This window comes from Manis javanica, chromosome 10, assembly GCF_040802235.1.
Source record: "Manis javanica isolate MJ-LG chromosome 10, MJ_LKY, whole genome shotgun sequence".
Taxonomy (NCBI): domain Eukaryota; kingdom Metazoa; phylum Chordata; class Mammalia; order Pholidota; family Manidae; genus Manis; species Manis javanica.
Genome location: NC_133165.1, coordinates 109,913,044 through 109,926,397, shown reverse-complemented (window position 1 = coordinate 109,926,397; position 13,354 = coordinate 109,913,044). Strand labels below are relative to the sequence as shown.

Sequence of the window (13,354 nt, the reverse complement as noted above, 5' to 3'; positions counted from 1 at the left end):
AAGGACAGGAATCTTTCATGTATCCACACCTCCAACAGCAGGGCTGTGCCCAGAGTAGGTGCTTCGTGGTCACTGAGAACAGAATCTGAAGTGAGGGTGAGAAGCAGGGGAGAAAGAAGAAGGGAATGAAGGCCTTGTGCAGTCTGACCCCCAAGAACCCGACAGTAGGCCCATCCTGAGCCCAGACTCCGCCTGCTCACTGCCACAGGTCCTGCGTCCTTGCCTGAAACGCCCGCTGTGCAGTGTCTCCAATTCCTCCTCATCCTTCAGGGCCCAGGTTCAGGCCAGCTTCTGGGCAAAACTCCCTGGCCCCCTGGCCCTGAGACCAGCGTCTCTTCAGGCCCCAGCCTGTCCTGTGAGCCCCTGCGCTGGGTTAGGAACATGCGGCTACTGCCTCTGGGTCACCTGCACTCATTTCCCACCTGAGGAGGGCACAAGCCCCAGACGCCCCCTCATCAAGTCGGAAGCCACATTGTCGTAGTTATTACACGGCTGCCTCAGGGCCTGTGGGCCCGCCAGTCACCTCTCTCACAGCAGCACAGGGATTTTTTCCATACCAGCTCACTGTTTGTAATCCTTCTGGGACTCCCACTACCTGAGGGACAAGTTCCACATCCTCAGCCTGGCACTCGAGACCCTTCATGCTCGGCGTCGTGGCTCACCTGCCCACTCACTCACCTGCTCACACATGAGGCTCCAGCAATGTTCAACCTCTTGCAGTTCCCCAGACAACCATACAATCTTTGCCCATATGGTTCTTTCCACATGGAATGTTCTTACTTTCCTAATCTAGCTAACAAACTCCTATTCAACCTTTGAAACCCAACTTAAGAACAGGTGTGGGTAAAAATTTTTTTCTGTAAAGGGCCAGATAGAACTATTTCAGGCTTTGTGGGCCATACAGTTTCTGTCACAATTACTCAACTCTGCCATTTTAGAAAGTATAGACATGTAAACGAATGGTGTGGCTGTGTTCCAATGAAAGTTTGTTTACAGGAGCAGATAGCAGGCAGGATAGTTTGCCCACCTGGGCTGAGAAGTCATCTCACGAAGCTTGCCACAGGACAGAGTTCACATGTCTTCTTGCAATGCCCTCTATACATTACACATCTTATCATGACACAAACCTCAATTGCAACGATTCTAGAGTTGTGATGATTAAATTAGATGGTGGATCAAACCATCACCTCTCACCATGTCTTCTGCAGTAGCTTCTCACTTGTCCCAAACTCTGTCTTGCCTGTAGAGTCTATTCTTACAGAATAGACATGGTCTGTTAAAATAGAAGTCCCATCAGGTCACTCCTCTGCTCAAAAACTTCCCATGGCTCTCCATTACCCTCAGATTGAAAACCAAGTTTTAAAATGGTCTACAATGTGCTATAGGCCCCAACATCTCTTTGAAGTCATTGTCTGCTATGCTTCCACTCTCCACTCCAGGCGTGAGAAGTCCTTGCTTTTCCTGAAACAAGCCATGGAGACTCTTGCCTTTGCTATTGCTGTTCCTTCCATATGGAACATTCTCTCCCAGGTTATCACATGGCTCTCTCCCTCACCTCCTTCAGGTCCTTGTTTAAACGTCTCCCTTCTCAGTGAGACCTTTCCTGGTCACTCTGTTTCAAACTGCAGCCCGACCCCCCTTCTCTCCTCCTTGTGTTTACTCCATAGCATTTATCACCCGCTGACACATTGTATTTTTCCCCAGACTTTTTAATTATGAAAATGTCCAAGCACACAAAATGCAAGGACAAGTGCAATGGCACTCATATACACAACTCAACACTCAAGGTTTTTTGCAAGAAAAATGCTAACATCATGACACTTCACCCAAGGATGTTAGCAAAAGGCATTCTGTGTTTGACTTCTCTATGTTGTGTGTGGTCTATTTTGCCCCACAAGACTGTGAACACCACGAGGGCAGGGATTTTGTCTTTTTTGTTCACTGTGGTTTCCTCAGCACCAAGAGCATTGCTTGGCATGTAGCGGTCACTTCTATAGTTTGGGGAAAGAAAAGACAAGACAGGGCCTGATGCTGGTTCTCCCTCTTACTGACATGAGGATCATTTTCCCTTGCTGAACCTAGGTTTCTTAATCTATAAAGTGGGGTAATTGTACTGCTTCTCTGGGCTGCTGTGAAGATCAAACAAGGCAAGAGTGGAAAATTGCACCATTAGCACGTGGGTTAGTTAAATTTCTGTCGACTCCTTGACGTAGGGGACTTGGTCTAATGTGACCCTCTGGATTCTGGGCTCCTAGAAGGCAGACAGCTTCCTCTGAGATGTTTGTAGCTGAGAAGCCTAGCACAGCCCCTCAAGACAAGCTCTTTGACTTAATCTGTTCCAGTGACAAATCCAGCAGAAACCCAACAGGGTACATTCTCTCACGCTTCTTGCCCCCTCCCTTTCCATTGCTGGCTCACGCAATGCTACCTAATAATCTCCTTTACTTCATTCTTGCTTTACCCACTCATTTATCAATTTTCACCAGAAGCACCTAGGGGAGGGGCATTCAACTACATTAGGCCCTGAGATTTTATGTTATGAATTTCTTTCATGGATATTTGAGTGTTCTAATGATTCATCCAGCCTCCCTTAGCCTTTTCTGCATTTCAGATTCGGCTGTGTGTCTGTGTGGCCATACTTGCCTCGCTGACCTTGTGTTTGCTGAAGAAAGGGACACATGCTGTTGAACCTACCTGTTTTCTAAGGTTAGATTGCTTGGTAGTAGGTGGAATGCCTGGCCTTTTGCAAGCTCCCTGATAACCATCACCTTAACTTCATTTGTTTGGGGTGTGGAGGGCAAGATATTTTGAGAATTCCGAGTCTTCGTAACTTTCTTTCAACTCAAAGCTGAAACTCTTGAGCAAAATTTCAATCTTAGTTTAGGGGAAACAGTTTCCTCACCTATAAAAATGCATTCAAGAGCAACTACAATCCAGACATTTTCCTCTGGGATGTAGCTGCAAGGTCAATGTGGATATGAAGTCATGTTACTTTGTAACTGATGAAGCTCTCTACAGATAGTGACATAATCTGCTCAATCATAAGTAAATCTGTGACTGTACCCTAACCTCACTTCTTTCCAGGGTACCTTCCTCAGCATTACTAGTAACAACTGCCATCTATTGAAATCCCATTATGTGCAGGCCCGGGGACTAATTTATTTCTAGTCAGCACATCTCTGAAGCATGACCGTGCCACTTCTGGGATAAGGAGGTCACAGAAACCAACTTAATTTGCTCAAGTTTCTACTAAAAGTGCCAAGATATTTCCTGAGATCAGCTTGGGGTTGGGTTGTTAGATAGCAACAAATACTTTTTTAGCCTAACTGTACTTAGCATGTTTTATTTATATTAACAAATTACCGGTTGTTTAGCTGAAATTCAAATTTAACCGCGCGTCCCGTGTATTTTTGTTAAATCTGGCAAAATCAAAGCAAGTTACTCCCCTTTTCTGCCCTACATCTTTGTTGGTTTTTATTTTTATCTTTACGGATCATTAACAGTAGGCTCGGACTCCAGGCCACCGACCGTTTCAGGAGGCGGGGGACGGAGAAAGGTGACATTCCTGTCCTTCACAGAATGCCTGCAAAGCGCTGTCACGTGGACCTTCCGCCCGGCACAGACAGGGCCGCGTCCCGCCGCCGAGGATTGGCTCCAGCCCAAAGCCCGGCCCCCTCGGCGAAGACAGCCCCTTCCATTGGACAGTTATTAAAGATGGCGGGGCCCCGGCCCCGCCTTCCTCGCGAGCCGCGCAGCCTGCGCGGTTTGCGGGACTGCCGCGGAGGCCTGGGACACGGGTTTCTGTGATTGGCAGAGGGCGGTGGCTGGGCCGTCACGTGGTTCGGGGCTCGTTTGTTTGCGGAAGGAGGAGGAAGTAGAAGTGCTGAGTAAGCCTAGGTGAGTGACGGCGAAGGGGAGGCGGGGCCTGGTGGGGGGGGCCCTTCCCTAACCTTCCCTTCCTAACCTCCACTCCTCAGGCTCCATTGTCCCCACCTGACCCTCCTTCGGACCTCACCGGTGTTCCCCGATTCTGAGGCATGACCTCCATTGACCCTTGTGTGACGCTTGCTTCCGCCCTTTGATCCCCCAGCGTCCCAACTCCCATCTGGTTCCCGTTCGTGTCTCATCTCAAGCTTGCGTACCCCTAGGGACCCCAGCTTCCACGCTGGGTGTCACGTCAGGGTCTCAGTCTCCCCCGTGTGTCTCCCCTCTATCTCTAACTTACTAAGTCGCCCCTCCCCGTCTTCTCCCAACTCTCAGTAGGTCCCAGTGTCCCCATATTTCACTCAGGGCCTCAGCTTTCATCCTGTGCCTTTCCAAGTGCTCCTGATTTTCCTGCCTCAAGAGTATTCCTACTCGATCGATCCCCCACTTCACCTCTGTTGTCTGCATTTCTCCATTTCTTTCTCCCTACTTAACTGTCTCTCATGTGCCTCCAGATTTCACTGTACCTGCTGCCCACCATGTGCCCTCCTTCACTATGGCCTTGTGACCCGAGTATCCCAAATCCCTAATCCTGTGTCTACCTACTGCTCCCACGGATGACTTGGAAGCTGGTAACAGGGAGCTTGTGACCTGCATGACCATGTGACTGGAAGGGCAGGGCAGGCCCGTGGGTGTGGGACAATGCACAGGGCTCAGGGATCTGTGCCCATTTTTTAATGGACTACTCATATGACCCCAAACAAATACCTTCCCTTCCCCTAAGTTCCTGGATTTTTTCCTTACCTGCCCTCTTACTCGCCCAACAGGATGTTAAGCAGGTTTGATTTGGCAACACAGATGCTCCACCCTTGGGCTGAATGCAGTGTTTTTGTTATTGTCTCTGCTTTAAAATGTTCTGGGAGTTTAGAGATTACTTTTTGTCCAAGTCTCAGTTTCCTCACCTGTAACTGGGGGATTGTATTTCTTGTCTTCATAAGGCTGCCATGAGGTTCAAAATTTGAGAAAGTGTAGAAGGCAAAGCTTTGTAACCGCTATGGGCCCGTACAAATGCGTGGTTTTGCTCTTGTGTCATAGGCAATAAAGGGAAAGGGAGAGTGAAAAAACAAGGAGGGAAAGACAAGTAGAAGTCGCGTTGTGTTTCATCTGGCATTTGGCAGTATTTATTGATCATCCTCTTTGTGAGTCAAGCTTTTTTATAGGTTAATCCTGACCATTATTCATTATTCATTCCTCATTTATAACAAATATTAGTGAACTGTTTACAATGATCTAGACTAACCTTGATGTAGTCAGTGTTATTCCCATTTAACATAAGGAGAAGATGAGTTGCCTGAGATCACAGCAATTGTGGTTGGAGCTGGAATCTGAGCACCAGAGCCTCTGTGATTGCCCTGCTGTGTAAGGGTCACTACTGTTGTCTCAGTGCCCAGGGCACTTTTTCTCCCTTCCATGTTATTTTGTTGGATGACAGTATCCCCAAAAGAGAGTTTCCCTCTCACTCAGCATAGTGACATCACCAAGAGATAGAGGAAGGAGGAATTGAAGTGCTGTGTGTGCGTGTGTGTGTGTGTCTGCACACATGTGCTGGGTGTGTGTGGAAGGGGTGAGAGGCTGTAGTGAACGGGAGGCCTTGTGCTATAAGCTTTATTTTGTAGAGGGTGGCTGCTGGGAGAATGTTTTAATAGGTCTCTGCCTTAAATGTCTCTTCTCTTTTTCTGTCCATTTTTTGGGGTGATCTCATCTGTCTCATGGCTTTAAACACCATCCCTACTCTGACAACTCCCAAATGTATATCACCAGTCCAGACCTTTCTCTGAATGACAGACTCACATATATAATTGCTTGCTCAACACCTCAAACTTAGGCATTTCAAAGTTAAAGTATTTAGAATTAAGCTCCTGATACACATCTCTTTCATTCCTTCCCCACCCTCCACCAAAATCTGTCCCTCCCACTCACTTCTCATGTTTAGGAAGTGGCAATATTCTCAGGCCAAAGCTGTGATACTACCCTTGATGCCGCTCTACTCCCACATCCAGCCAGAGTGATCTGTTAATGTCTCTCCTTTGCTCCAAGCCTGCAGTGGCTTCTCTCACTGTGCATGCCTGGTCCTCTGTTACCTCTCCAACCTCACTGGCTTCCTTTGCTATTCCTAGAGCTCACCAGGCATGCTCCAGCCCCAGGGCCTTTGCACCTGCTCCTTCCTCTACCTGGAAGACTCCACTGAGATATCCATATGACTTTTGCCCTCCTATTCTTTAAATCTTTATTCAAGGTCAGGTTCTTGGTGAGGACTTCCCTCCTCAACCTATCAAAAATTTCAGCCTCGACTTGATGCTTTCTCTCCCTCTTCTCTGGCTTAGTATTTCTCGTCAGCACCTAATCAGCATATAAAACCTATGTATATATTTTGCCAAGTTATCTTCTTTACTATTTTTAGCTCTCTTTAAAATATAAATTCTAGGAGGGCAGGGATTTTGTCTTATGTTCACCAGTATATTCCCAGCAGACAGAACAATGGCTGCCACAGAATAGGTCCTCAGTAAATATCTGTAGAGTCAGCCATAAAATGGGCCACCGTGTACCATGCTGCCAGCCTAAAGATCTGTTCTTGGGAGCTCCAGCAACATACTGGGGACAGTTTGCTTCCAGCCATGGTCCAGCTAAGCAGAGTGAATGAAAGAAATACCTCTTTTTGAAATGGCTTTTTGCCCTGGCTCACATGAATGGCAGTGCATTTTTAGATCATGGCCTTAGCTTTTGGAGAACAGAGACAAAATCAAGCCTCACTCAGTCATTTTCCATTCGGGCTTTCTCCTGAAGGTAGCTTGAGGATTATGAGCTGGCGCTCTGGATTCTAACTAATTGGGTTCACATCCTGGCAAATTACAAAACCTCATGTGCCTCAGTTTCCTGCATGCAGTGTCTGGGGGATGTATGCCTTCTCTTACAACTGTTTGGAGGATTAAATGTGACAGTTACTTCATACACTTGGCCCTGTGCCTGGCGCTCCCTGGGTGCTCCATGAATGTCACAGTGCAGTTTCAGGTGTAAGGTGACAGGAATAAGCCCTGCACCATTCCTTACTCGTTTAGGAAAGAGTTTAGGATGAACTGGGGTCAGAGTGAGTATTTGGAGGGACATTGTGTTTTGGAGGCAGCCTTGGGGGTCCAAAGGCTGGGACAGGGGATGGAATGACATTTGGCTTGATCCTTACTGTCATCCAGCGTTTCCTCGTGTACTAACTGAGCACCTGCTATGCACAGGCGCTCAGCCTAGCATTGTTCAGGAGTCTGAGGAAGAAGGCGTGAGTCCAGCCACCAGGCAACACCTCCCACCTCCTTTCTCTGGGCCTCAGTTTCCACATATGCCCAACGGGGATAACACCTGCACCTTCCCTTCCTCACTGGCATTTGTGAGCTCAAGGCAGCTAACAGATGTGAAAGCCCTTTGCCCACCATAAAATGCGATGGCCTTGTGAGAGGACGTAGGCCGCGTGTGGTACACGCTCACGTGCTGAGAGGTGCAGGTGGTGCGAGCTGCAGGAAGGAAGTCTAAGCTGGTCAGGGCAGGCCTGGTGCTCCTACCAGACCCCGTGTTCTCAGCCCGTCACCAGGGCAGTGGATGGAGGGAGTACTGGCTGTACAGGAGGGGGTCTCTGTCCTGTGTCAATTGTTCCAATCACGGGACATCCTGTCATAAGCAGCCGGCGCTCGTGAAGCCTGAATTCCAATTTGAGCAGTTCTGCTTGTGCTCCCAGTATCCCCCACGTGGCCAGCCCTGTGAGCTCAGCTTCCTGGCCCGGCTGCCTGTGGGATCCTGTCACGCACCTCCCAGGCAGCTGCCCTGCCCTTCTGGCTGTGTTTTGTCAAGAAGGAAGCAGAGGGCTTAAAGAGTCTCCCTGCTTAGAGTATGAATGAGCTCAGCTTCAGGAATATAAAGACAAACTTTCCAGACCTTCTGAAGCCCAGCAGGTGCCTCATGCAGGTTCTCCTGAACATTTCCATTGTGGTGATGTGCTGGGCAGCTCAGCTGGGTGTGGAGCAGGGTGCCTGGTCTGTTACCACTGGTAAGAGAGGAGAGAGGGGGCATCTCAGAGGAGCCGACCCCTTGGGCTTCCAGTTGGTTCTTTCATTTCTTCTCATTCACGTATTCACCAAACATTTATTAAACACCCATTGTGAGTCAGTAGCAGCATACCTGGGGCTGGGATAAACAAATAAAAGGCTGGGGACAACCCAAACCAGCAGATACATCATCATTACCACAGGGTAGGTGCCCCAGTTGCAGGGGGTGCACTGATGATGTGGGGTACAGAGGAAGGGTTGTGTCCACTGGAGATGAGGGGAGAGGCTCAGGGGATGATTCTCAGAGGAGATGCCACGTGAACCGAGTCTCCAAGGACAAGAAGGGGTTTATTTATTTGCCTAGGAGTCCTTTCCTGAGAGTATAGTCTGAGACAGGCGGTGGAAGCGGGCAGGCCTGTCTAGATGAGCAGCGTGTGTACAGGTACACTGATGCCTGAGAGCAGCCTGCTCCAGGGGTTTTCAGGGGGGCAGCATGGAGGGGTAGAGGGGCAAGAGGTACGCTGGGCCAGCTCCCGTGATGCATGCATCCTGGCCCTGGAGCTGGGCTTCTCTGCACGGTGATGGGGAACACTGGGCAGGTGTAAGCAGGGAGTCTGCTTTGCACGGTGGGTGCAGGGATGGGTGTGGTGGCCCTGGGCCTTTTCGTGCATGTGAGTGGAAAGGGCTGTTGTGCTAACTTGAAGGGAGGGATTGCAGGGGGCAGGTCTAGTGCTCTGAGCCTTCAGAGGGGCAGCTGGGCCTTGAAGGACACACAGAGGCTCTTGCAGAGACTGGTGGAGGGAGGCGGACATTCCACGTAAGACAGGCTAGGAAGTTCGAAATCCCAGGGCCTTTTCTCTCTGGAAGAGACAACTCTGGGTCTCTGGATAGGAGAGAGGGCAGCCTGGCGCCTGGCAGCCTTGCACTTCCTGTCTTCCTTGACACTTGCCCAGGGCCCTTCGGGAATCCATAGCTGCGGGGGACCCAGACACTTGGAAGTTGAGGTCTCCCTGCCCTCCCCCATAACCAGCTGCATGCTGCCTCTGCCTCTGCTGCCCTCTTGAGCTTGGCCCCATGGCTGTACACTAGCTATAACCCACTTTGCAGGGTGGCTGTGAGCGTGTCTGGCATAGCAGATGCTGGACAAAGGGCTCTGTGGCAGCCAGTGTTCACGGTGGTCACAGCAGTAACCATAGCCCCCTCTGCTGCCCAGTCCCCATGAAATGCTTGTTCCCGGACAGGTCACACAGACTCATGTCCCCATGTCCCATGCACATTCTCTTCTGCTCTGTCTGCTGGGGAAGCCTCTCTCCCTTGTCCTGAATTCAAAGTTCAACTCAAGAGTTACCTCCTCCAGCCATCCTTTCTGATTCTTACTCCCAAGGGATTGGTGTTTTTGAGACAGAGACTGGACTTGGGATTCCCCCGTGACTTCCTACTTTATGAACCAACTGGCCACTTCTAGGGAACTCACCAAAGATCCCCCTGCCAGTTCACATGTCCCTTGTCTGTGTTCCCTTTTGGTGGCCATGAAATTGTCCTACTTTAATAGGCCCTTCAAACACTCCTAGTCTGAGGCCTCTCTGGGCCTCAGTTTCTTTATCTCTAAGATGGGGATAATATTGCTTGTCTTTCCTGCCTGACAGCTCCCCCAGGGCACCTCACCCCACACGGGCTCTGTAAGCCTTCCCTGAAGGAACCAAGCAGGCAGGCTGGGCCTTTGCCAGGGGGCAGGTGAACAAAAATAAAGAGAACAGGCCCAAAACATCTAGCCTCACCGCAGGGAAGACAAAACTAATACCTGGCAATTGCCTAGAGCAGAGAGGCAGGATTGCCATCAGCAGGAAAGTTCTTTTCTGCTTATGGCATCTGAGAGATCTGCTTAAAGAAGCCTCAGGCCCCCGGGAGCATATGGCACCCTCAGATGACCTGTGTGCAGGGAGCAAGCCCAGGTGAAGAGCCACGGTGAGCAGTTGTCAGTAGGTCAAGGCAAATGGTGACACCGTGGTGAGGTCAAAGGGCAAGTGGCTGTGAGAAGCGGTGGGGAGAGAGGCAGTGAGGGGGACAAGGTTGTGTAGGAAGGCCTCGGCTGGAAAGGACCTGACAGGTTTGAGAGGCAGCCCGCTCCCCAGTGCTGTGTCCCCCCTGCAGCCGTGCTGGAAAGAACCAGGGCTCTGAGGTCAGAGGTGGAGGGGATGGCAGGCAGACCACAGAACGGAGAAGGAAGCACAACCGTGTGCTCTTTCGACTTCTCACTTGCTGCCTTCCGGGCTGTGATTGTTCCAGGAAGTGGCCCAGGGGTTTTCATTTCCTTTCTTCCACCTTGTGATAACAGTGGCCACTGTTTACATGCCCACAGCCAGCCAGCGTGCTGGACCCTTTCCTCCATTGTGTCATTTCATCATCACGCCCACCCTGGAAGCCTGGGAGAGAGCAAGGCCTGTCCTTTGGTGGCCAGGCTGCTGCCCACATGGGGGAGGCACCCCCTCCACCAGCCCAGGACCCTGAGGAAGGTGCCACATCTGGGGCGGGATGTCTTCCTTGGAGCCAGCTGGGCCCCTGCTAACCTCCCCGTAACCCTGAGTGGGCTCCTGGGTACTGGATGTCCCGGCCCCCCCCACTTCTGGGGGCACCCTCCCCATGCGGCCGGCCTGCCCTCTGGGAAGCCTCGGCGCTGCTTTTCTAAGCCGGGCCTGACCCCCACGGGTCCTCGTCTCCCCAGCTGCGGGCCCCAGGGGCTCAGCCCACTCTCTCACCATTTGGAAAGTAGGGAAAAGAAAAAAAATACCCATAAACCTAATACCCTCATCTCTCCTTAGTATTTTGGTATGTTTTTCCATCAGTTTTTTTATTTTTTTATTTATTTTTTGCTGTGCATAATTTTTAGTTGGTTAAATTATGTTTTACAAGACGTTCTCTGGGCCAAGCCTATTGGGGTGTATGTGCACAGAGTGAAAAGACCCAGCACCTGCCCTTAAAAGCTCAGGCTCCAGAGCCAGCCTGTCCTGGCTCCAGTTCTCACTCCTCTGCCTATTAGCTGAGTGACCTTGGGCCTGGTACTTTACCTCTCTGTTCTTTGATTTTCTCATACATAAAATGAGGATAATAAGGTAACAGTTTCCTAGGGTGGTGGTGCGGGTGGAAAGCTCTTGGGCCGGGGCCAGCACACAGAAAGGGGCGCACGGGTGGTGGTGTGATCAATACTAGGAGGTGTGCATTCCGGTAGAAAGGTCAGGGCTTTTCCGCACAGAGAAGGAGAGGAAGGCTGCTCCAGATAGGGTGGCGATCAGTGCGGACGGGCAAGGAGGTTTGACACGGCATTGCTTTGTGGAATCATGTGGTTGGAGCCGGCGGCGGTGGGCCAGGATGCGCGGAGAGGCAGGGACTGTGTCACCCTGTACGCCGCCCATGAGCCGCATGGGAAGCGTCCTGGACTTGATACCACTGAGCCTGTAACGGATGCCCATGCTTTTTCTGAGTTGTTATAACCTCCACAGTCACATAGTATCTCCAGGGTAAATGTGTCATAATTTACCATCCCTCTGATGTTGAATATTGAAATAGCTTCCGTTTCTGCATCAAAACAAAAATTGTTATAGTGCACATTGAGGTGCATGTTGTGTCTTCCATTTTGGGGGGCTCTTTTTCAGGGTCCAATTCTCACGTCTTCCCTTGGGGTCCCTCCCCTCTCCCCTGGCTGTGGGGAGAGGTACAGGTACCCCAGCTCCTCTGTCCCTTCAGTTCCCTAGTGCAGAAGGAACTTGACCTGGGTCTAAACATTCTCACAAACATTCTTGTTTAACCTTCACAGCACATTGAGAGGTGAGCATTGTATTCATTTCATAGAAGCAGAAACTGAGATGGTCTGCCCATACCACATCTTTGCACAAATCACAAAAGGAAGGAATTACAAAGCTTTGGAATGTTTTTAAAGCTCTGCCCTCATGGGCTCTAAGCTTCAGTTTCCTTATCCATAAAAGGAGGTGATCAAAGTGAAGAGGCTAGCGTTTATTGAATATTCACTATCTGCCAGGTTCTTTTGGGCACTGTATGGTCCCCATGTTACAGATGAGGAAACAGACACAGAGAGGTTAAGTAACTTGCCCAAGGACACACCGCTGATAAGTGGTGAGAGGCCAGGATGTAAACACAGTTTTGCCCCACAGCCACACTGTGCATTCAGTGCACCTGCCTTGTGGTTTTGTAAGAATTAAATGAGATGGTCACATAAAATGCTTAGCTCAGGGCCTCCTACCTAGTAAGTGCTCAGTAAACGTCCCCTGCTACAAGGATTATTGTCCCTTACTCCCTTTACAGGCCTCTTGTTGTTCCTTTCATCCCTAAGGTAGGTCCTCTTCTCAACCCAGAGGCTAGGGTGTGATTAATGTCACTCGCATGGCACTTCCCCCCAGGGTGCTCACGCCTTCATGCCCAGTCCTCAGTGCCTGAGTGCTCTCTTATTTATTTATTTATTTTTGGTTTCAAACGTACATCACAGTGGTTCAAACGTCCCTGTGATCAACTTACATTGTAATCATAAATTATTGGGCCCTTTTATTGCCCCCCCCCAAAGCAACTCCTCCCCCTTGGTAACCACCAGTCACTTCTCACCATTTGACCCACTCTTTTGGCAGGTAACATCCTGGCATAGAGGCAGAGGGTGGCCTCCAGCTGGTTGTCACCTGGCTTTGGTACCTTGGGAAGGCAGTGTGCTTTCTGGGAACCCAGGAAATAATGAGACATCTCATTCTGTCACCCAAACTGGGGACAATTTCCATAGCAGAACTATGACCTTGTGAATGTGAAACAGAAAATTTCCACACAAACATACATTCACTGTTTCTAAGTCTTTACATTCATATTCATTTCTGAGACGCTTGGTTTTCTGTTCTCTCTGAGCTCTCTGGGAAACCAGCGGAGGCAGGCACCAAAGCTTTTAGACAAATTCTTACAGCACCCCCAGGCTCCAGGGAAGTCTGAGATGATCCTGGTCCCCTCGTGGTGTCTAGGAGAAAGGGGACCCCGGTTTTGTTTGTGGGCTTGAATTGATTTGTGCCAGACTCTTTGAGTGCCAGAACCTCAGCTCTGTGTTGCATGGGGAGCACGTCTGCCTTGTGAGGGGCAGTAAACGCGGCCTCACCTGCATCTCCCTCAATCAGTACAGTTCCACGCTGCAGATGAGGAAACTGAGTCTTTCTTGGGGAAACTTGGGTCAGGGAGCAGGACCGTTCTGGCCACCTGTGCACAAAGGCCCTGTGACTTCCCACCAGCCTTCCTACCTCCCACTAGGTGCTGGTTCTCTTTCTTTCCCCTCCTTTTCAGGTCCCTCCAGGCCCAGAATC

At 50.2% G+C, this 13,354-nt stretch overlaps 1 protein-coding gene across 6 annotated transcripts in view; it reads left to right on the top strand.

Annotated features, from left to right (window-relative positions):
- Window positions 1-3,573: 3,573 nt before the first annotated feature.
- Window positions 3,574-13,354, top strand: part of PLA2G6 (phospholipase A2 group VI) — a 49,143-nt gene continuing 39,362 nt past the window's right edge. For 2 of the 6 annotated variants that reach the window (XM_037006973.2, XM_037006972.2), the window contains exons 1-2: window positions 3,581-3,897; window positions 4,440-4,556. In XM_037006973.2, the coding sequence (XP_036862868.2) occupies window positions 4,542-4,556 (15 nt within the window). In that variant the 5' untranslated portion in view covers window positions 3,581-3,897; window positions 4,440-4,541. Of the gene's footprint in view, window positions 3,898-4,439; window positions 4,557-13,354 lie in introns of all 6 variants that reach the window. The other 4 variants (XR_005058181.2, XM_037006970.2, XM_037006974.2 and 1 more) reach the window with 4 other exon arrangements.